A 24,120-nucleotide genomic window follows, 5' to 3' on the forward strand; every position below is an offset into this window, starting at 1 on the left:
AAAGTCGGTGAGGAGCTGTCCTTGTTGATGACCGCGTCAGTGTAGAAAATCTGTACCGATGAGGAGCGGACCTCATACGAGTGCAGATGTAGTCGAGCAAAGTCGTCTCGGCGGGCTCGCGCTTCTTCACCCATGTTCCGAGGTAGGGGGCAGGCCTGGAGGATAGCACATTTCCGGCAATGAAGATTTCTCAGGAGTTAAGCGGAATCCAGGCCGCCCACGTTTTTTATGAATCCACGAATCTGGCCGCGGTGAACGGCCTTGGGCTTGTAGGCTGCTGAGTACCGATCGTATACGCTTGTAGGCTGCTGAGTACTAATCGGGATGTGGGTTACTTTGAGTAAAGCGTCGCGCATTTCAGATGAAGTGGCGTCGACCGCGTGTTTATTACTGCGGTCGAGCTAACTCACATGGTATGGGGGCTGCAATGGTGTAGGAGACCGGAGGCCTATCTGTGCTGCAGTTGTAGAGGCGACGGCAAGAAAGGCCGCGTCCATGATGCGGCATGGTTTGGTCGGCCGTAGAATGACAGTGTGGGAGGACTCACTGCGGAGCGATGCTGCTGGAGGCGCCGCGGACAGGGCCGTCTTGCGTCGGCGAGAGACAGGGTGCCAACCGTCTTCCAGGGGTCCGAGTCAGTGTTCAAGCGACGTTGGATGCACTTGGGTGAGCCTTTGGGCTTAGTCGCGGCGGCGCCAAAACAAAATGCCACGAGCACGCTTCGTTCCATCGGCGGCCGTGCTGATGTGCTGCTGTTGAGGGGCGGAAACTCGCCTTCGGGATCATCGTTGCTGATGATGGAGAATGGATTCTAAGTAACGATCGCAGCTTGATTCCACGCGGCAACGAGTAGCTGGTCAAGAAGCCACGTGATGGTGGGAGTGGCTACATCGGCTATGGGCGGTGCGCTCAGCGGTAGGCTTAAGACGGCGGGAGAAGCCGGCGTTGCCTCGGTGGGCTGTGAGTCTATCGTGTCAGGCAGAGGAAAGTTCTGAAGGCCGTTGAGAGTGCCTATGGTCGTCATGGGGTCGTGACGGGCGTTTGGGCTGGAGCCCAGGCGTATGAAGAAGCAAAAATCACAAAAAAAACACAAAAAATTGCCGGAGCTGAAGCGAGCTAGATTACAAGATATGGCCACTTCTTTTTCTTCACAGACAAAGGGACAGGCGGCATACCGTGACGTTATTAATTTCTGCGACGTCCTCATTTATGGCTTGCATATGACGTCATTCAAGGAGAGCTCCGATGGCTACCAGAGAAGAGGGCAAGAAGCACCTCCCTTCTTACCAGGACCCTCTTTTTTGTCTCCCAGATTTGCCCAGACGTCGCTATTTTCCTCCCAGAATATTACAAAAGATTAACACGTCGCTCAAAATTCTACAAAAGCAGATTCCCTCTCTTTTTTTCTCTCTCTCGTGGTGGTCAAAAGTACGCGATGTGACGTCAGTGCAAGTCGTGCTGTCTAAGTTCCTTTCCGTGTATCATGCTTTTCATTTTCATTCGTCTCTTCGTGACGTCATACAAATGAGTCGGTCTATATTAAAATAAATTTACGTTAATTTATTTGTTAATAAAAATGCATAATGTGTGCATAACGTGCGCCGACGTTCCTTCTCTTACTGGTTCCAGTGGGGTTTGTGGTCGTGGTATTGGCGCATTCAGGGATCGGCATCCTGGTCCCTTACCTGATCGCCGCGAGAGCCACGAGCGACAACCACGCCTACGTGCTTGCGCTGCTTTTCTGGACGATAGGAGGTAGGTTCGCCTGGAGCCCCTCAATAGGCTACGCCTATAGAGCATCGACACCCTACTCCCCCGGTCGCCCTATGGGCGCCGCCATTTTCTTGCCTCTTGCAGAACGGGAAAAATTCGACTTTCTGAGCTTTATATACGGCATCAGGAAGCACCGTCAACGTTGTTTTGTTCTTAATGGCCAATTCACTCAACGGACCACATCGCGATTTTCGTCCGCGGACCCACGTGACTCTTCGCCGTCATGTGAGCGATTCCTGCGAATCGCGCCTCGTCCGCGGACGCGCGGAGTGAAATGGCCGAGCGCTTTTTCCTTCGCGGATTTTCGACAAGTGATTGACTTGAAAATCGTTTTGTCTGGCAAAGGCACAGTGTTTTTTTTTAACTGTGAAGTCGCGATAGGATAAGGGTAGGTAGGTTAGGGTAACAAGGAAAGGGCAGCGTAAGGAAAAGAAGTGTAAAGTAGAGCAGTGGCGTCACTAGGGTCAGCGGCACCCAGGACGGCGGCCCGCGACAACCCCCCCCCCCCCCCCCCCCCGCCCCTCCGCTCGTCGCCTGCCACGATCCCCCCCCCCCCCTCCTCTTGTGGCCCGTCGCGACACCCCTCGAAGCTCTGCACACGGGGCAATCCGCACCCCCCCCCCCCCCCCCACACACCCCTTGTGACGCCACTGAAGTAGAGGGAGTTAACCTTAAGAGGCTGAATCCATAAAATAATAAGTTAGTTAAACTGGTATTTGAGATAAATGGGGCCCTGCGCTAATCGACCAGGACAGAGTAGCATCACATGAATATACGACCAATACATTTGGGCATTGCCCTTGCTAACGCTGACGGAGGCACACACACGCCACTCGAAATAATCCTAGTTCAGCATCGACGATCTGCAAAACACTGATCCCACATGCTCGCACTGGATGCTTCATGTCTCTAAACGGCTACTCTCTCTCATTTAAACGGTTTAGTAGTGAAAACAAAATGATCTACTTGCTTTTGGATGCGTTTCGAAGACTGCTGCTTGATGAAGGTTGCTACCCGACCGAATGACTTATTTTTTCTTGTTCACCAAATTGAAATTGTAATGCTCAGAGTCACAACTGAATTGACTATGCCGTTAAGAAATTAACAAAAATGAAAGACGTTTATAACTCCCTGTAACGCCGAATTAGAGCGCAGCTCTTGAGGAGGAGGAGGGGAGGATGCGGAGGGGACCATCCTCCTCCTCATCTGTACCCTCTCCTCCTCCCTCCTCATCTACTCCTCCCGTGCTCCTCGCCTCCTCCCGCTCCTCTCCTCCTTCTCCTCCCTAGCTCTTTCTCCACCTCCTCTTCCCTCCTCCCTCCCGCGTTGTGCATTATGGGACGTTTCCCGTAATGCACCGTGCGGTTACGCCAACGGCGACGCCAACGAGTCACGCCGACGGGTTACGGCGACGGGGACGCGTCACGTCGATGCGTTACGCTGACGCGTTACGGTTACAGCGACGCCGACACGTCACGCCGATGGGTTACGCCGACGCGCTACGTCGACACGTTATGGTTACGGGGATGCCAACGCGTCACGCCAATGCGTTACGCCGACGCGTTACGATTACGGCGACGCCAACGCGTCACGCCGATGCGTTACGCCGACGCATTACGGTTAAGTCGACGGCGAAAGCGACGGCTACGCCGCTCAAGCCGGAGACGGGCGCCTAAAAGCTGCGCTCTAAAAGTAGTGTCATCAGTATCAGCACGCGTTCACGTCTCTCACACGTTTACAGCCGATCTCTCCTGTCTCAACTCGAGTGTCCATGTCAGCCACTGCTTATTCACTGCTTGTCTTTTCCTAAAGTTTCGGTCCAATTTCCCGCATGCGCAGTCACATAAAGACACAAAAAGAACGTGGAGAGGCTTCACAAATGGCGAGGTCGAAGGGAGATCGACAATGCAGCTAAGCTCCCTCTGTCTGTCCTTCTCGGGCTAAAAAGAAGCAAATTTCGGTTTCCCTTTTTTGTTTTCAAACCGTTTTGAGTTGGTCAAGAAATCCGAATTCCTGACCAGCATAGCCAATTCACAAACGACAGGCCTCGAAACACTTGACACGTTTTGTGTTTGTCACCCTACTTCGTCCGTCGTCCCCGTTTTTTTTTTTTTTTTTTTCTTTTTTTTTTTAAATATGAGCAATACTGTGTGTTGCCGTTGGAGACATACCTGTTCTCGGGTAGAAATGCTGTCCAATATGTGAATATCTTTTTTCAAGTGGATGAGCCGCCCGTGGCAGTGGTGACGAAGGGAGGACGTGGCTGCGTGAACGACGCCTTGCGCTGATGAGCGCGGTTTGATGCGCATATCTGCCATGCCGACTCTGCTGTGAAGGTTTTGTGGGGTACTGATGGATTAATTGCTATGATCAGAACCTTAAGCAGAGTGAAGGAACACTATTAAATGTGAGGTAGCACTAATGTGATCTATATGTATCAATCTGGGACGATAATGACAAACTTTGGCTAACGCGATAAAGAGATGAATAAGAAATCATGGGTGTATTCGCTATAGTATCGCCTTTACACCTTTTTTACCCGGTCCCCGTGAAAGGTGTATATTTACACGATTTCGCTCCTTTCAAGGTGTGGGAAAGGCACAGAAAGGGTGTAAGTGACCATTACACCCGTGTTACACCTGTAAATAATTAAAATATGTGTAGAAATGGTGTAAGAAACGTGTAGCAAACGTGTTCATTCAAAAATACACTTTTTCTACTTGAATATCAGTGTGAAAATGTTTAGTTACGCTGAATCCAATCGGGCACGGTGACTGGACTTAGCTAGATAGGTTTCCGCTAACTCTCTACTAAAGAAGCTGGGCCCAAAGCTGTGTCGTACCTTGGGGGAGTGCCTCAGTGACATGCTTGAGATTGGTGAGATACCGAGGGACTGCCGTCGCGGCCGAATGATGTTCCTGTATAAGGGTGTCGGGGAACGGACTAGATTGACGTTGTACAGGCCTATACCACAGTGACTCCGACGCTATACAGTTTTCGCCCAGGTGCTGTGGAGGAGAATTCAAGCGTGGGCAGAACGAGAGGGGATCCTCGGCAAACTGCATAATGAGTTTCGCAGAGGACGGCGCTTAGAGGACAAACTGCTCGTTCACACGGCAGGGCGGAAGCTGTGGGCGACCTTCCTCGATACGGAGAAGGCTTACGACTGCATCAAACAAGAGGCGCCGTGACTGTCGCAGTGAAGAAAAATATTACCAAGGAAAGTGGTGAATCTCTTGCGGGAACTGTACATGAACACGGAGGTGATAGTGTAGTGGCAGGGGATGCAGGCGGGGATGATGCCAATAAGTCGGATCCTCAGACAGGACTGTCGGCTGTACCCGCTGCTCTTCATGTTGTTTCTAAGCGACCTACACGGGTGCGGATGTGGCTTCGACAGGTCCCCCTATTGAAAAAAAAAGCTTAAGCTTGTCCAAGCTTCAAGCTGGGTTATTGCCCCAGCATGCTCAGTTTGGCATGCTGGTTGATTTGGTGACCCTACAAGGGAAGGATATCCCGTTCGCGTTTTCGTACCGCTACTTGGGAATCCAGCTGTCGACGGGATTGGACCTATATTTGGCGGACTATGCGGACCGGGTGCACGAGAAGGCGCTATGAAACCAGCGTGTACTCAGGGCCAGGGCACTCTGGTCGTTTAACAGAATGGAGGTGCTACGCGGCCTGTGAAAGACAGTGACGGTGCCGGGCCTGACGTTTGCTTCTGCAGTGCTTTGTCCGTCAGCAGCCACACGAGAGTATTTGGAGAGGCGGTAGAACGATGTGGGAAGGTTGGCCCTCGGGGCTCACAGGACGACCCCAAACGAAGCGGCTCAGGGAAACGTAGGGCGACCGCCTCCCGGGTTTCTGTCGAGGCCTGGGAGGCGGTCGCGAAGCTAAGTGTTGAAGTGTGCGCCTGGATACTATAGGAGAGAAGCAATGGGCACACAAGACGCAGAAGTGCCTGCTCTACACCGGGGCGGCGACTCGATGGGGGAGTAGTGGAGAGTTTTTAAACATGTTGGTTCGTGCAAATATGAGGTTAATTTAGAAAGGGTGATTTAAGCGGGACGATATATGGTGAGCCGGTAGTATAGGAAGGAGTCCCTAAAAGGCGAGGGACTGTAATACAGTTTATGAGTAAATGATGAGCGTGCGAGGTGCCTTCTTGTATGAAGAGGTGAAAAGTTAAATCGATGGTTTAAACTGCTTACACTTGTAAATCGGAAGTTATCGCAAGCTATAAATCTAGCAGCTTTGTTTTGAAGAGATTCAATCTTGTCTGCCGGATATAATGGACGAGGATGCCAGATAACTGATGCTAACTCAAGTTGAGATCTGACAAGAGCAGTGTAGGCAAGAAGTTTTGTATCTCGGATTGCATGGAACAGTGTTCATTTGAGAAAGCCAAACGTTCGCAACGCCTTGTTAGCAATATGTTCAATGTGAAGGTTCCGCGTAAAGACCGATGAAAGATGAACGCCAAGATATTTAAAGGATGACACATATTCAACCAGGGATGGGCAGTATTTCAAATACAAGTATTTGAAATACGTATTTCAAATACTTTGTGTATTTTGCATCTGTATCCAATTACAAATTGGGTAATGTACTTGACGTGTGTATTTAAATACTAAAACGTGGGTATTTCAAATACAATTGTAATTAAATACAATTTTGTGGGCGAAAATACATCCCTCAAATTTATTGTCACTGTCCAGAGCAGGAAGAAAACTACGTTCTGCACCGAATGCAGTGTCTCAATCAAGCACAAGCGTTTAGTGACTGTGTGATTACGGTGCTAGTTCAAGGCAAGAATAGTGACAAAATCGACGTTCACAGGCAGACTGGCTAAATAAGTGCCTGTGACAACTTGTGATGCTTTCCAGCCTGATTTCCATTCATATTTTTTCCTGGAACATTTTAAATGCGCGGGTCGTCCAGATTTTCGTAACTGGTAACTGTGATACGACACGGTGACGTATCACAGTCTTTCATGACGTCACGTCAGAGCGTCACGGTGTTACGTGACGTTATGACGTCACATGACGGATTTCTCATTGAATTTGGCAGATAAAACTCATTCTGTGTAAAAAGGAAAAGAGCATTGTTTCATGATCTTTTAGCATAGCCTCCCATTATTTATTATTGAGACTATGCCTCAGCTCCCTTGGGGACTCCTATTGTTTCAGGTACCGCTTCGCCAATCGTCCTGATCCTACTGCGCGTATTCAGTTCCGGACTGCTTCCTCGGTGGATCCCCATGTTTCTGCCGCCAGTGGTGCTGCCCGGCGCCATCTACAAGCTCATGAAGCTAGAGATGGAGAACGACGAGTGCCTCAGGATCAAACGAGAGTACATTGAGAACATCACGATGCTCGAAGTATACTGCCAGACCGGGTTCCTGAAAGAATTCGGTTACGGATTCGAGCGTTGCTGTGAACGTGAGTAAATCTGAGAGAGCGAAAAAGTATTCTTATCTACAGGAGCGAGTTTGAACCGTATGTTTACCACACTCTACTGGGTGATTCAAGGAGCGGCCAGGCTCTTTAAATCGACCGCAAAATTCGGTTTCTTAACCTACCGCGTTTCGGTTTTGTACAGCGTTGGCCACAGGTGGTGTTACAAGTGTAAACCGAACCCGCTTCGCACCGGCCAACGTTGGTCGGCGGCAAGAAGCGGAAGCATGACACACGTAGTTCGGTTCCAACACAACACTAACTGAGGGAGCCGGGTGACCCCCTGTTTAATATAGAGCGCCGCACTTCCAGTCATCGTCACACTAGGCCACCAGGGGACCTTGTGGCGCTACATGCTGGCCAGGAATATAACAGTCCTCCCCTCTAAGGTACAAAGACAAGCTACAGCTAAGGGGAGTACCGCTGCACGGCCCTCCTAGACCTTGTGCTATGGCGCAGCTGGGGTGGACTGATGCTTGTAGGATGAGGAGTTACTTCAGGGCTTGCGGCACTGTCGCTTGCACCCACGCTTGTTTCGCCTGGCTCGAACAGAGCGCCGGGAGCACCAACAGATTGACTCTTATTTAATGCTTGCGGTTCCAACTGCGCTGCAGCATCAACAGGTTGACAAGTCTCTGCCTCGGCCGTAGCTGCTGTAGTGGCGTCGGTCGGTCTGAAACGCAGGTGATCACCGCGCCGATGCCACAGTGTGCCATCTTCAAGGCGGACTTGCGCTGAAAACTGACTTGTGGCGCCGATGACTCGAGCAGGCACCCAGGGCATACCCTGGCGGAAGTTCCTGGCGAACACGTTCTCTTCAGGGTTGAGCGGCGCTCCCTGTCGGCAGCCTTTATCAGTATAAAGTTTCTGTTTTAGCTGCTTGAGCAGCACTGATGATTGGAGGCTGGGACGCAGGACATCCAGCGGCGTCTTGAACATCCTTCCCGTCAACAGCTCGCATGCTGCACGGCCCGTGACCTCGTGCGGAGTAGTCCTGTAATGAAACAGGAATCTGGAAATCCGAGTCTGAAAATCCCCAGAGCCACCTTTCTTGAGTTTGTCCTTAACGGTTTGTACAACACGCTCCGCTGCCCCGTTTGACGCTGGATGATATGGCGGCACGAGCATACGGCGTATCCCGTTGCATGTTAGAAAGTCCAAGTACTGCTCACTTGCAAATGCAGGCCCATTGTCTGACACAATCAGATCTGGTAGACCGTGCTGAGCGAAGGCCGTCCGCAGGGCGTTTATGGTAGCCTCTGCAGAAGTTGACGAGACAGGAAACACTTCGACCCATTTTGAAAAAGCATCCACAATGACCAAAAAGGTATGCCCCATAAATGGCCCTCCAAAATCAACGTGAAGCCTGGACCAAGGCTTCTGGGGGAACGGCCAGGGCGTCTGTTGAACTGGTTGTGGAGCCCGCTGATGAGCTTGGCAAATCGAGCAGCTCTTCACTGTGGGTTATGTCGTTATCGATACCCGGCCACCAGACGTGACTTCTGGCTATCATTTTGCTCTTCTCGATGCCTGGGTGGCTGGAATGAAGCAGATCCAGGACTCGAGCCTGCAGCACTTTTGGGATCATCACGCGTGCTCCCCAGAGCAAACAACCCTCATGCAGGATAAGCTCTGAACTCCTTGCACAAAAAGGCCTCGTTTCTGATGCTAGTGCAAGGTCCTCTCCTTTGAGAACAGCGAGAACGACATGTCCCAGAAGAGGGTCATTCTTTGTGCATGGGCCACAACGGAGGGTGAAAGAAGATTCGGATATGCGTGCTGTAGCATGAAGACGTCAGCCGGCACGTTCTCTTCAACGTTGCTCCCAGGTAATGGAAGTCTACTGAGTGCGTAAGCATTACCTAAATTCCTTCCTGGTTTGTAGATCAGCTGGTACTTGTAGGCTGAAAGCTTGAGAGCCCACCTGACAAGCCGAGGCGACGCGTGGACAGGAACTGGCTTGTCAGCACTCAGCAATCCCAGCAGCGGCTTGTGGTCTGTGAACGCTTGAAAAGGGGTCCTCCACAAGTACTGGTGGAACCGTTCCACCCCGTAGACCAAGCCTAACGCCTCTTTGTCAAGTTGACTGTAGTTTTGTTCTGCTCGGGACAAACTCCTTGATGAAAAAGCAATGGGTCGCTCTTGGCCATCGGCTTCAAGGTGCGCCAGAACTGCACCGATCCCGTATGGTGATGCATCACAAGTTAGACGTACCGGCTTTTCTGGATTGAAATAAGCTAGAACCGGAGCGGACGTCATCAAGTGCTTGCTTGTGGTAAAAGCCTCTTCTTGGTCTTTTTCCCACTCCCACTTCTTCCCGTCAGTAAGAAGCAAGTGCAGTGGCCGCAGGCGTTCAGACAGTTAAGGAAGGAAACGTCTGTAGAAATTAATCAAACCTAGGAAGCTCTGAAGCTGCTTGACGTCGCGGGGAGCAGGAGCATGAAGTATGGCCGCTACTTTGCCCAGGCCTGGAGACAACCCTTCCGGGTTGATAATGTGCCCAAGGTATTCAACCTGCGGCCCAAAAAAATGACACCTGTCGAACTTCAACTTCAGTCCGACATCACAAAGGCGCTTGAGAACGGAACGAAGGTTGTGCAGATGATCCGAATCAGTCGCGCCGGTGACCAGGATGTCATCAAAATATACAGCGACGTGCGGCAGCCCTCGGAACAAGTTTTCCATCTCCCGTTGGAAGATAGCTGGAGCGGACGACACTCCGAAAGGAAGACGGGTGTACTGGAACAACCCCATATGTGTGGAAATGGTGACATACTTCCTCGAGTACTGCTCAAGAATCACCTGCTGGTAAGCATCCCTCAGATCCAACTTGGTGAACTTCTTACCCCCAGACAGCATGGCCCACAGGTCTTCAATTCTGGGAATCGGGTACTTTTCCAGGGTGGCCACCGGATTCACGGTTACCTTGAAATCGCCACAAATACTGACACGTCCATCCTTCTTGGCAACAGGAACAATGGGTGCAGCCCAGGCTGATGTCTTGACTGGTACAATAATGCCCTCCCTTTCTAGACGTTGAAGCTCCTGTGCAACTCCATCTTTGAGTGCGAAAGGTAGTGGACGCGGCTTAAAAAACTTCGGCGGAGCGTTTTCTGGAACATGAATACTGGCTTTGAGCCCCTTGAAAGTATCCAGCCGTTCCTCGAACACAGCAGAAAACTCTTGAACAAGACTTCTGACGTTGGAGAGAGAATGAACAGTTACCTCCACATTAGAGAAGTTGAGGCCCAGCTCCCGAATTCAGTTGCGCCCAAGTAGTGTAGGCGACTTGTCTCCGGTGACGAACAATGGCAGCACGGCCTTCTTGTCGTGGAACTGCACGCTGACGTCCACCCTGCCTTCAACTTGGGTCAGTTCACCGGAATAGCTTCGCAGCAGCACGCCGGATGGCATGACTCGTATCGCAGGCACCAGCGCCTGCAGACGTTTCTTGGCGATGACAGAGACACTTGCGCCCGTGTCCACCTCCATGCAGAGTGGCTTGCCGCACAAGTAGACGGTGACGGTGAACGGCGGTAACGGCGCGACGCTGTCAACTTGCCACATGTCGAAAACCTCAGACGATGCGCTGTCGTCCTCAGCGTTGTCATGGACGACATTCACTGGATGCGTCTCCGTTGCCGGAGACGGGGAAAGTGGAAAGTGTTTGGGCTGCACAAAGGCATGCATGCTTCGCAAGTATCTTTAAAGCTTTTTGACAATCTTCCTATGTGTCGTGGACTTACTGTAGGTGGTCCACCCTTCCGGCAGTGTGAAAACTGAGGTTTGCTTCATGGTCCCCCAATAATCTGAAAATTTGCTAAACACACCAACAAACATCGCTGAAATAGTGTCCCAAATATTAGGTCAAAATAATTGTTTTTTCGCGAAGTTACTGATTTTACAATTGTGGTCCTCACCGAGCTTTACCCCGGCCGAGGTTCCCGCAATCTGACGGAGGCTTATTGCGGAGGAGGCGCCATGTAACCCAGCTTTCGGTTGCACGTCAAAAGATCCCCAGGTGGTCCAAATTAATCCTCAGTCCTCCGCTGGGGCGTGCCAGATGCCGTCGTTGGTTTGGCACGTAAAACCCCCAAAATTGACTTTTTTCCTCACCGAACTTTTTAAGCTGAAAGTCTTTACTGGAAACGATGAAAGACTGACGCATTCAGCAGGTAGTGGATTAGAATTTGTTCCCTCCCAACTAATTACAAGCAGTTTCTTGGTGCAAAATGAATGATTTCGAAGCTCGCTCCAGTAACGCGCACCAGCATGCACGAAACAAATGCTTGGCGTAGTCTACTTTTTATATCGCCTACTGGACTGGCAAGCCTGACTGCCACTGACGTCACGGCACTGACGAGTGCGGGTAGATTTTAATGTTGGTTTTGGCATCATATTAACTTGCCGATTTCACAATAACTATTCTGAATTTAGGAATATTATATTTTATATCGGAAAGAGTAAAGGCCGGGCAATCAGAATATATAGTTAGTTGGGGTAACTAAAAAAATTGCCGGAGTACCTCTTTAACCCGGCCACATTCTCTTGTCCGACAATGTCCAAGCGGCTTTAGCTGTTGGGCCGAAGTTTTACCAGAACATTAAGCCTTCTTGGCTTGATCGAGTCTTTTCGGTGCAGTCAATTAGCAAGAAGATTGTGAACCAGACCGACCGAGAGGTCGAATTTTCAGTGGCGGGTCTTCGGGTTCTTTCTAGTTTGATGAGAGATTTTAAGAAAGTAAGGCTGTTAAAGAATAAATTAGATCAGAAGACCTCCTTGTTGCTGGAAACTGATGAAACAGGAAGATTTACGGTTTTACATGTTGATCCTTTTAAAGTAAAGGTACAGCCAGCCTTGGGTGCCTTGTACCGGCCGTGTGGTTAAGATGTTCAGAAACTGAGAAGATATGTCGTTATTGTTCTTAAAGACTGCAAACTAAATTCCGCTGTAAAAAAAAAAAAAAAAAAAAATGTCGCTAACACAACAAGTGCCGCCTTATCTGCAAAGTTTCTGCTGAAAGTTCCAAACCCGCGACTCTTCCGCATAGTAATCAATGAGAATGGAACGTGGCAGCGTGCCCTGTCAGATTTCTTGTAAATGGGCCTTTATGATTTTGCGGTTGACAATGCTCTGTTTTTATGAATTCAGAAAAGGTGATTGGGCTTATAAAACCGTTTCATACACCGCCTTCAAGATTGGCATCACTGGGCATTATGAACCTTTATTATTCACTAAACAAGTTTCTGCTCCTAGTGTGCCTCAGTCGTTGGAAGGCAATTCGGTAAAGTTTCAATCCGCTTTGGGGATTGACATTGGCGGCTTTATGAACTTCCTTTTGAGACGGTATTGTGTTCACCCTTTTTCGTGTCACCTCTTCTTCGGGTTTTTTTTATTGACATCATAAACTACCATTTCTTATAGATAATGCGTACATTTGATCTTGCAAATACCGCGAAACCTCCCCTCTAGTGAAATGCAGACAGACGGCGCCAGCGTTCCAGAGGGTTCACTGGTCGTAAGAGATCACGAGAATTTGGTCGTAAGCGAATGCAGGTGTATCAACGGGCCTTTAGCGTTATGCGGCCAGTCAACTTGTCACCTTAGCGATGTATTTTACCGAAGAAGCGATCTGACAACGTGTCTCGTTGTAGATGCGGAAAAGGGCTACGCCCAAGGTTTCCAACTCCTGAGCCCGTTCGAACTGGGCCTCGGCGGCATCGTCTTCGACATCGTCGTGATGCTGCTGGAAGGCGCCCTCTTCTTCGCCTTGCTGGTCTGGCGGGACACGGCCAACTTCTTACCGACGCTTATCTTCAGGACGACGGACGACGTCAAGGACGTCCTAGACTCGGAGGTCCAGGCAGAGAAGGACCTCGTGCGTGACCTGTGCTCTGAGGGGTCCTTCTCGGAGCACGCCCTCGTGGCCCATAACGTGCACAAGTTCTACGGCCACCTGCACGCCGTCAGGGGCCTCAACTTCGCCGTGGTCCGCGGCGAGTGCTTCGGACTGCTGGGCGTGAACGGCGCGGGAAAGACGACCACCTTCCAGGTGCTTACGGCCCTGGAGCAGATGACCGATGGCGACGCGTACATGCAGGACGGAAAACTCTCTGACGATCCGCGACGGGTACGTAAGCGTTTTGGTGTCGGGTCAATGAGCAGACGCATTGCTTACGAGTGGGTGCGTTTGCCCGGTGCAGCTGTGGGCATTGCGCAAGCGCGGGAACTAGCTTCTTTTTTTTTATTAATTAAACTCATTTTACAGTTATCGCTACCATCTTCACGCGACAGGAGAGACACGAGTCGAGTCTAAAGAGTAGAGTACAAAGGCACCACAACCTGCAATCAGATGACTTCGGGTTCATGGGCTCGATATAGACCTTGTAGAAGAGGTCATATTAGGAGTGAAAAAAAAAATCACAGCAGAAAAGGATCAAGTACAACTCTTCGACGTTTCTCAGTGTAAACCTCACCACTATCCAGTCGAAAGTCCTACCACTGGTCTATCTCTGATCAGGTCAACCAATGAGCAGGGCGATAGTATAGTTGATATGATGATGAAGTCCCAGTGGCGAAAGGTTTGTTAATGAAACTGCGCGATCGTTGAGGCGTGAGACTGTACGCTCTTTTCATTGGCTTAGCTAGTCGAACACACCAATCTTTACTGTTCCGAGTTCATTGCGACATATCTAGGAGCGTTTGCCAGTGTACTATTCTTAGGCGTTTTTGATAGAACAGTGCGCCCGAATTCCCCCAGTATATTAATCATTAATATTTATTTAGTCCTTCCCACCAATTAAAATTTGGATTGGTATCGTGCTTAACAAGCCACGTAGTCTTAGTAACAAAACTAGTGAGATTATTTTTTTTTTTTGCCAGTGAGGCTGCATGATTATTGGGGCACGATCTGTCGTTCAGCCCGCCAATTGGCTAAAGTGATGAAAGAACAATGATTGGTATTTGCAGCGCGTCTGTGGATTTCATTCATGCAATCTCCTAAGCTGCCTACTGATAATAAAATGATTGGGAAGGGTGCCAGGTCTCGCCATTTTGAAGCTATCGGAAATTCGAGTTAATAACAGCATGAAAAGGGGCGACCAAATGCCCTTCCTCGCCACGGGATAGGTTCCTGATTTTTCTTATTGAAGCACGCTGGGGTCGAGTGGACACGCTCAGCAACAATAAGGTGGTCTGGGCTAATCCAACACCACCAAGAATAACCAAAACCTGCGACCGTCGTCATCTTCGTCCATGGAACGTCATCATATATAATCGGATGGCACCAACTCAGCAATTGGTCCCGAGCCTAATGCCGAGCATCCTGCGACACGCTGATTGGATACGAGGCCCAGCCGAATGCTGACGCAGCACTGCTGTCCAATCTGTGTCTTCGCTCGATTTCACGCTGATGAAATTCTAGTACACAGGCTTTTGATTATTCTAGATGATATTGTCTGATCCTGCTCTGCAGTTTTCAGAATCTAAAAGAAAATATCGCGGCCTTAGGTTGTACAGAAGTCAATGCACCGATATACCCTTCGTAAAATGGTAATTATTATAGTGTGTCTGTATGTATGTATGTATGTATGTATGTATGTATGTGTGTGAGAGAGAGAGTGTGAGTGGGTGAGTGTGTGTGAGTAACGTGCTCCCCGACCCTCGGGTTTTCAGTGGCAGTCCCACATCGGCTACTGTCTCCAGTCTGGCGGACTCCTGGAGCAGCTGAACGCCTATCAGTTCCTGCGCTTGTTCGCCATCTTGAGGGGAGTGAAGAAGAACGAGATCAAGAGGCTCGTAAACAGCGTCATCAGCATCGTCGGCTTGAAGCAATACGCGAAGAAAAAATGTGGATCTTACAGGTTTGTTGTCGCCGTCCCTATGTGCTTACCCGGTTGTATTGATTAAGGGCGTCTTTAAAGCCGTGGTCACACTGCTTATACATCATACAAAAGACAGTCTGCATACAGATACGAACGCGAGTCACCACGAGATCCATGCTTCGAATGCCGCGTGGAATGAGTCCAAGGAGAAACTTGGCACGCGGCATTCTAACCACGGATGTTGCGGTGACTCGCGTTTTCAGATTGTCTTTTGTTTGAGCAGTGTGACCTCGGCTTAAAGATACTCGTCTACTGGTGCGACCGGCACCGATTTGCATATGCCAAAAATGTGCTACCTTACTTGTGTGCGAAAATAGAAATTTCAGTTTATTTGATTGGCATATATTTCCCAGGATTTCGTTAATATGAACCAGGTCGCTGCATACCTCGATCCTCTTCACCTTCTGCAAGTGAAATAGTCATTGCCAGAGTTTCTTCGCAATAAGAGTTTCTTTGTTATTATAGTAGCGACCTTTACTTCCTTCAAAGCGTGCCACCCTGTTGCGTCTTGTGGCTTATTTTTCCTTCGGAGAGGCTGTGCGTTATTATTAATGAACACACTATATAAGTAATTATAGTAGCTAAGCGTTTTTGATTTTCAAAATTCTGGATCACACCGCGATAGACTGAGCCAACTGATTCCCCCAAATGTGTAATATTGAAAGATATTAAAAAAAGTTTTTCGTTGGGAAAAATAATTAGGTGTATCGTCATCTTAATTTTGACCAAATACACATTATAAACAAGAATGTGAGACCACAAAAGAAATGTATTACATATTTTTTGAAGCAATACTATTTATATTGCGCGCTTCGCGCCTATCTATACTCACAGACAAAGTGAGAACGGCGGGGCGTGTCTTTCGAACGTCCGGCCTGCAGCACGCGCTCCGTGCCTTCCTCCATGCTTTGGCTGGACGTGCGCGCGCTCGAGATGGACAAGACGCTAAAGGTTTTCGAAAGTAGGCAGCTCGCGCTAAAGGCATGAAAACTCAAGCTCCTCCTGGTCGTTCTTTTTTTCCTGAAAGCCGCCATATTGAATTTCCACGTAGCTGAGTTGGGACTGGTTGGGACAAAGTATAGCAAATCACGTGGTTTGCCGATTGGTAGGCGCTAGAATTCAAGGGGTTCGTGCCAATAACTCTACTTTTTTTTTTCTTGGCTATACTTTTGTATCGTAAGCTACTGGCCGAGGTTGAGCAGTTTCGCGTGGCTCCTGGAGAGCCGTGCTGCGCATGCGCGAAGAGCAGTGACAGAACGGGCAGGACTGGTATGGCGCCAAGGTCAATCTCCGACGCACGCGCCGCGCGCATGCACCCGCTCGAGATCATGGATCGCGCTGTCCGGTTGTTCTGGGCGGCAGCTTGGTTGCTTGATATATAACAACAAGGCGCACAGCTGGCCAAACCAACGACGGGCATCTGGCACGCCCCAGCGGAGGACTGAGGATTAATTTGTACCATTTGGGGATCTTTTGACGTGCAACCGAAAGCTCGGTTACACGGCGCCTCCTCAGCATCAAGAAGAGCGGAGAAGCTTAACTCATCGGATCCCGAAGTAGTCACATAATGCCTATACCCTGTGTGTGTCATTGAAGCAGCAGTAAGCATGGTAATCAAGCTAATCCTAGACAACCAGGAAAGCTAAGAATAACCAGCTGAACCTATAGGCTTACGCTACGTCCTGGCATAGTCGAGCTAAGCCACTGCAATTTTTTATTGTAGTTGTGTGTAATATAGTGCAACAATGCCGCGGTTGCATGACCGGTAGGCGTGACCGGCGCGTGAACTCTGAGGTGCGCGAGCTGCCCCCGCGCTCGTGTGTTCGATCATCGGCAACCAGCCATGGTCACTGAAGAACGCCTGTCTCCATTAAAGATGTATGTTGCCGTCATGACTCGGCTTGCATAAGCCACAACAATTGGCGACGAAGCGGACGAAGACAGTAATGTTTGGAGGTGGGCTAGTCGGTGATGCATTGTAAACATAGAAATAAAACAGCGCAAACAAACACAAGGACAAGTAGAAGGAGGGACACAGACACAGCGCTGACTCACGACTTACTTTCTTTCTCATCTTTTTAAAACATTTCAACATAAGAAAAAAAGAAATGAAAAATAAAAGAAGGAGAATCCAGCATGTAGGATATCCTCTCTGTCATATGCCATCTGAGGAATTTTTTACACAAACTAAACATTATATACCATTACAACAAAAAAAACCTGTTCCAGATGTGGTACTAAACAAGGTGAAGACGCGTGCTGAGCAACTTTGTAAGCAGCTTGGTTTAGAAAGGCTCAGGAAGTCTGTCCAGGCGGCTCGTGGTCTCAATCTGGAGGTTTTCTTCTCTGTGAAGACCCATAAGGACACTATGCCGTTCAGGGCAATTGTTACACAGAGAGAGTCATGGCAGCTGCATGTCTCGAAGTATCTCCAGCATCACCTATCTTCTTTGAAGTTAACTGATCCTTTTCTAGTTCGAAACTCTGACGAATTGGTAGATTATCTAAGCAATGACAACCCTGGATCTTGTGATCTGGTTTCAATTGACGTGGAAGACCTTTTCTACTCTATTCCTCATGGAGGTCTCATTGAAGCGGTTCAACTTTGCATTGACTTAAACGGTTCTGTTGCCTTCCAGAATTCGACTGGTATTGCTGTGGAAAAGTTTTTGGATCTTCTCCGCTTTTACTTAGAGTCCACTTTTATTTCTTTTGAGGGCAACACGTTTCTGCAAAAATCCGGGATCTGCATTGGGTCTAGTGTTGCTCCTATATTGAGTGACATCTACCTAGCAGGTTGTGATTGTGCTATTGCAGAAAGGTTAGATGATCGTTTTTTGAAAATCTTCAGGTATGTTGACGATTACCTGGTGGTGTTTAAACCTAAGCAGGGCTCACGAAGTGCTGACTTGGTCTCAGAGTTATTAGACACCTTTCGGGAGTGCTCTGGAGGTCTGCGGTTTACGAATGAGGTTCCAACTAAAAAAGCTTTGCAATTTTTGGACCTCAACATTCGTCTTGAAACGAGTCACCTATGCTGGGCTTATGAGCCTAGAACAAAAAAGTCCCTCCTTAGCTATGAATCAACGCACTCAAAAGTTGTAAAAAAAGAGCTATTGCAAAATCATGTTTGAGAGCTTCTTTATTGAAATCCTGTGTTCACAGAAGTTTCAACAGCTTTCTGTGTCAAGTAGATAGGTTAACAAAAGCGGGTTTCCCGAAACTTGTCATAGTGGGGGTAGCGGAGTCACTTTTAAAATTATTCAGGAATCCCCTTAACATACTTGACAATGTTAGACAAAAGCCTGCCTCTCGACCGGTGGTAATACCATATTTGCACAGTTTTTCCCACAGGATCAAAAAAGTGGCGGTTAAATACGGAGTTCCCATAGTCTTTTCAGCACCTTCCAAGCTATCCCGTTTGTGTGCGTCCATTGAGAGAGCAGGACTTCAGCGTGTAGGGTGTGGAATAAACCATCGCATCAAATATGTAGCTTGTGCTGTGGGGGTCGTTTATAAAATACCTTTTTCATGTGGGAAAGTGTATATTGGGCAGACGGGCAGATGTATTAATGTTCGAGCTCGGGAGCATTATCTGTCTTTGAGGTCTTCACCTTCGGGTCACCTAGCCATTCATTGTGATAGGTGTGGTTGTTCCCCTCGGTTAAGTGGCATTGAAATTTTGGCTAAACATTCACAAAAAATGGCAAGGGAAATTCATGAAGCGTTTTACATTCGACAACACGGTCCCGATCTATGCGTCAGTTCAGAGTCAGTGACGTTATACAGTGAAGAGTTCGAGTTTCTTCGGAGTTTAGGCACGTCTCTTTAACACTTTCTTTCTGCTTCCATGGGAGTGATCCTATAACCACAGGCGCGTGCCTACATGCAGCCAGGAAAGGGTTCCGACATACCAAGAGTCCGCGTGCAAGACAGGTACGCACAGAGCATTAGGGCTCGCGCTGTGGTTTTTGGCTTTTTTTTTTTAATTTGTTTTTTTTGTTGTAATGGTATATAATGTTTAGTTTGTGTAAAAAATTCCTCAGATGGCATATGACAGAGAGGATATCCTACATGCTGGATTCTCCTTCTTTTATTTTTCATTTCTTTTTTTCTTATGTTGAAATGTTTTAAAAAGATGAGAAAGAAAGTAAGTCGTGAGTCAGCGCTGTGTCTGTGTCCCTCCTTCTACTTGTCCTTGTGTTTGTTTGCGCTGTTTTATTTCTACGGACGAAGACAACGGGCAAGCGTCCGTTGTCCGGACCTCAAGGATGGCTGTGGGCGGTATCAGCGAGTATCGCCTCAGCACCAACGCTTCCTGGGACGAGTACGTAGAACGACTCGAAATGTACTGCGTAGCCAACAGTCTGACAACGCCTGAGCAGAAGCGTGCCGTCCTGCTGAGTTGCTGCGGAGAAGAAACGTACTCCTTAATCGTAACCTTGGTGAAGCCGACGAGACCGACAGCAGCAGACTATACCACGATAGTGACAGCGGTCAAGGCTCATCTGCACCCAAGGCCGTCGGAACTCTACGCAAGGTTCCTGTTCTACAAGCGCGACCAGCACGCCGGCGAGACAGTTGCAGACTACGTGACAGCGCTCCGAAAGCTGGCAGAAGACTGCGGTTTCGGAGATAGACAACTGCCACTTGAAATCATGATGCGAGACAGGTTCGTCTGCGGCATCGCGCCCGAGAGAGTGCAGCAACGGCTTTTGGCTGAACGGAACTTGACGTTCGACGTAGCCTACGACTTGGCCGTCACTGCAGAGGCAACGTCACAGCAACAGCGAGACATCAGGAAGCAACGGCAACACAGCGGCAAAGTTGACTCTGATGGTGAAATTCAAGCGACAACTATGAAACCTCAGAAGCAACCAGACAGCGAAAACTGCCACCGTTGCACCGGTAAGCACAAACCTTTCATGTGCAAATTTAAAGACTCCGTCTGCTACAAATGCCAGAAGAAGGGGCATATAGCAAAGGCATGCCACAGTAAGGCAGCCACATCAAAGAAAGGAAAAGACACAAAAAAGGGAGACAGCGTTTACGAAGTAGACGAACTCTGTTCGATCTGCGAGGTGCACGAAACCGAAGAAAAGTTTCTAGTGCCAGTAAAGATAGAGTCACAAGAAATAATCATGGAAGTTGACTCTGGAGCGTCTTGCTCTATCATGAGCGAAGAAACGTTTCGCCAGATAGACCAGAGACTGATTCCCATCGAGAGCACACCCACCAAGTTGTTAACCTGGTCAAAGCAGACATTGCCTACACTTGGCAAAGCAATGGTGAGCGTCATGTTTAAAGGACGCAAGGCTGTTTTGCCAATCATGGTTGTGGCACAGCACGGAAGAAGCTTGATGGGACGAAATTGGTTTCGACCACTAGGTATCGAGTTACACGGCATCCGACACCTCAGCACGTCCGACGAAGCGCTAACAGCGCGGTTTTCCGAGGTTTTTCGCACCGATTTGCCCGGATTCAAGGGAGCTCCGATCCACATCGAGCTCAACGACGTGCAACCCAAGTTTTTAAAGAGTCGGCCAGTGCCGTTCGCCCTTCGAGAGGATGTGAGCAAGGAGTTAGATCGCCTGGAAAAGCAAGGCATCCTGGAGCCGACCCAGTACTCCGACTGGGCCACACCGCTCGTCGTGGTGAGAAAGAAAAACGGAACTTTACGCCTGTGCGGAGATTATCGTAGCACAATCAACAAGGCGGTTAAGAGCAACGTCTATCCACTACCGACTGTCACCGAGTTGTTTGCCACTCTATGGTCCAGTAAGATATTTACGAAACTAGACCTAACCCAGGCCTATCAGCAGCTCGTACTTGACGACGAGTCATCAGAAGTCCTCACCGTGAATACGTTGAAAGGGCTGTACAAAGTTCGCCGACTTCCTTTCGGTATATCAGTCGCACCAGGATTGTTCCAGCGTGTAGTAAACAGCTTACCTGGAGTCGTCGTATATCTTGACGAGATCGTTGTCTCGGGCTCGACCGTGGCAGAGCATGATGAAAGACTAAGAGCAGTCATGCAGCGGTTGCAAGACTCGCGTTTGCGGGTAAACAAAGACAAATGCGAGCTCGGTAAAACAAGTATAGAGTATTTGGGTCACAGAGTTGATTCTACTGGCATTCACCCAAGTGAAGAAAAAGTGACTGCAATCAAGAGTGCGCCGAGCCCAAAGAACAAAAAAGAACTACAACCCACGTAGCACGAAAACGTTCTGAGAATATTCCCGGAATGTTCAAAATAACATAGACAACATTCTTGGAATGTTGAAGATTTACGTAAGAACATTCTATCAACGTTGTCAGAATGTGGCGCAGGCACTTATCGCTACATTCGGGGAATGTCTTCAAAGGGATCTTCTTAGAACGTTCTGAGAACGACATAGAACATTACCAGGTCATTCAATCAACATTGAAACATCCTAACAAGGTTCTAAGAACGTTCTCAAAACATCCAACGAACTTCTGCAACATTCTCTGAATGTTGCAAACTTACGTAAGAACATTCTATCGACGTTTCAGAATGTGGCGCAGGCACTTATCGCTACATTCGGGGAATGTTTTCTAGGTGATATTTTTAGAACATTCTGAGCACGACAAAACCTAAAGGTTTTAAGAACGTTCCCAAAACATCCAAAGAACGTCTGCAACATTCTTTGAGGAATGTTTACAAAGGTTCCATAATTATAGCTTGCTTATCTTACAGCTCCACTGAGCCGTACTACATATAGTGATATAATAAATCTCAAAGAGCGATCGATATTTTTAATCGTAATACATTTTTTCTAGGCCTAGCACAACCTAGACGGCTTTACCAGCGCATTAGCCACAGCCTGTACTATAACGGCAGTTTACTCCTACTTATCAAAACGTGCGGCTTACATAACCGATTACTCACTCGGAGCATAAGAACAGATACCTACGGCATCCCACACTCAAGCGGGACATACCTTTTCCAAGGTATGAAATCCGAGATGCTAAAAATCGGGTCTATTCAAAACTGCCCCTCTACATACGCAGTGAGTGCCAGACTCATTATCAAATTTTGAAGACCATTGCTTTTCTCCTACACCTTATCTCATATTCCTCGGTACACTCGTACAAGATAATACTGATCCCTTATGCTAAGTTTCCAAAACCTCCACTTAATTTGCATATTTTTGGCACAAAGTGGCATATAGTGGATGGTGTTTCGAAACACAGGTTGCTTGAAAGCTCCGTAAAGTTGGCTTCACCTGCGAATATTCTAGGAGTGTTCGGAAGCGAACGTTCTAAGAATGTTGCACATATGAATGTTCAAAGGGGAACGTTCCGAGAACATTGTGCATACGAATGTTCGCCAACAAACGTTTTTAGAATGTTGAGCAGCATACCTTGTAAGGAATGTTCGCATACAAACGTTCCTAGAACGTTCCGAATGGTGTTTAACGTTCCTTCAACATTCAGAACACCCAGGGAATGTTCGCGCGACATTGGATGCTACGTGGGAAGCTTTTTTGGAACTTGTCAACTTTTACAGCAGATTTCTTGAAGGGAAAGCTGAAGTTGCTGAGCCATTGCACCGCCTACTAGACCAAGGAAGAAAATGGGCGTGGACGCGGGAGCATGAGAAAGCGTACCGGAACCTAAAAGGGCTTCTCAGCTCCGACGCAGTGTTAGTACGCTACGACCCAGCCCGTCCACTGGTCTTGTCGTGTGACGCTTCACCGGTTGGTGTTGGTGCAGTTCTTTCTCACAAGGACGATGATGGTGCAGAAGTGCCGATAGCATATGCGTCACGAACATTGGGGCGAAGTGAGCGTAATTACGCTCAAATCGACAAAGAAGGGCTTGCTGTAGTTTATGGTGTTAAGCACTTTCACCAGTATCTCGCGGGAAGAGAATTCACGATCGTGACCGATCATCAACCGCTTCTTGGGATTTTTGACACAGAGAAGCCAATGCCAGAAATCCTGTCACCGAGGATGCTGCGGTGGAGCTTGCTGCTGGGAGCGTACGACTACAAGCTTGTGTTTCGATCAGGAATCGACAACACCAACGCAGACGGGTTAAGCCGCCTTCCAGCACCAAGCGATGTCGACGAGCCAGTGCCACCAGGTGACGTACTCCTCCTCGAGGCCGTCCAGTACCCTCCACTGCAGGCAGCAGACATCGGAAAGCTGACAAAGCAAGACCCTACGCTGGCAAGAGTCAAGCAATGGATACTCTCGGGTTGGCCACAAGAAACCCTGGGAGGATCTTTTGCACCTTTTGAGGTGAGACGCACAGAACTTTCCTTGCATCGAGATTGTATTCTGTGGGGAAATAGAGTGGTCATTCCCGAGCAAGCCACAAGGAAGGTCCTACAATTGCTTCATGCCAACCACCCAGGAATGACAGCAATGAAAACGTCGGCCAGGGCGTACATTTGGTGGCCTAAAATCAATCAAGCGATCGAAGACTTTGTGCGCCATTGCCAACAGTGCCAGGAAAACAGGCAGAGCGATCCAAAAGCACCTGTTCACTTTTGGATAAAGCCAGAACAGCCCTGGAGCCGCCTGCACGTAGATTTCGCTGGACCCGTTCGAGGTGAAAGTTTTCTCGTTGTGGTGGACGCCTTTTCTAACTGGGCCGAAGTCGAGATTATGCCGTCCACGAAATCAGCTGCAGTGATTACGGCGCTGAGGAAGCTATTCGCGACACATGGGTTGCCCGACGTAATTGTGTCGGACAACGGAACGGCGTTCAAAAGTGCAGAAATGAAAGAGTTCCTGAAACTTAATGCTGTTCGCTTCATCTACACAGCCCCGTACCATCCTGCGAGCAATGGCAGGGCAGAAAGAATGGTGAGGGAAGTCAAGTCTGCCTTAAAGAAGCTAACTCAAGGCGACACACAGTGCAAGATTTCACGTTTTTTGTTTAAGCAGCACACGACACCACACTCGGACACCGGGAAGACTCCGGGAGAGGCGATGATTGGCCGGAGGCTGCGGTCGCCGTTGGACAGACTGCATCCT

General features: G+C 48.7%; 1 protein-coding gene across 1 annotated transcript in view; it reads left to right on the top strand.

Annotated features, from left to right (window-relative positions):
• LOC8031407 (ATP-binding cassette sub-family A member 13-like) overlaps positions 1-24,120 on the top strand; it is a 74,007-nt gene that overhangs the window by 41,022 nt on the left and 8,865 nt on the right. Inside the window, exons 16-19 of the mRNA XM_040216187.1 lie at positions 1,630-1,755; positions 6,963-7,214; positions 12,884-13,359; positions 14,904-15,091. Of these exons, the coding sequence (XP_040072121.1) occupies positions 1,630-1,755; positions 6,963-7,214; positions 12,884-13,359; positions 14,904-15,091 (1,042 nt within the window). The remainder of the gene's footprint in view (positions 1-1,629; positions 1,756-6,962; positions 7,215-12,883; positions 13,360-14,903; positions 15,092-24,120) is intronic.

The sequence above is a fragment of the Ixodes scapularis genome, unplaced genomic scaffold (genome assembly GCF_016920785.2).
Source record: "Ixodes scapularis isolate PalLabHiFi unplaced genomic scaffold, ASM1692078v2 PGA_scaffold3__209_contigs__length_174095766, whole genome shotgun sequence".
NCBI classification, from domain to species: Eukaryota; Metazoa; Arthropoda; class Arachnida; order Ixodida; family Ixodidae; genus Ixodes; species Ixodes scapularis.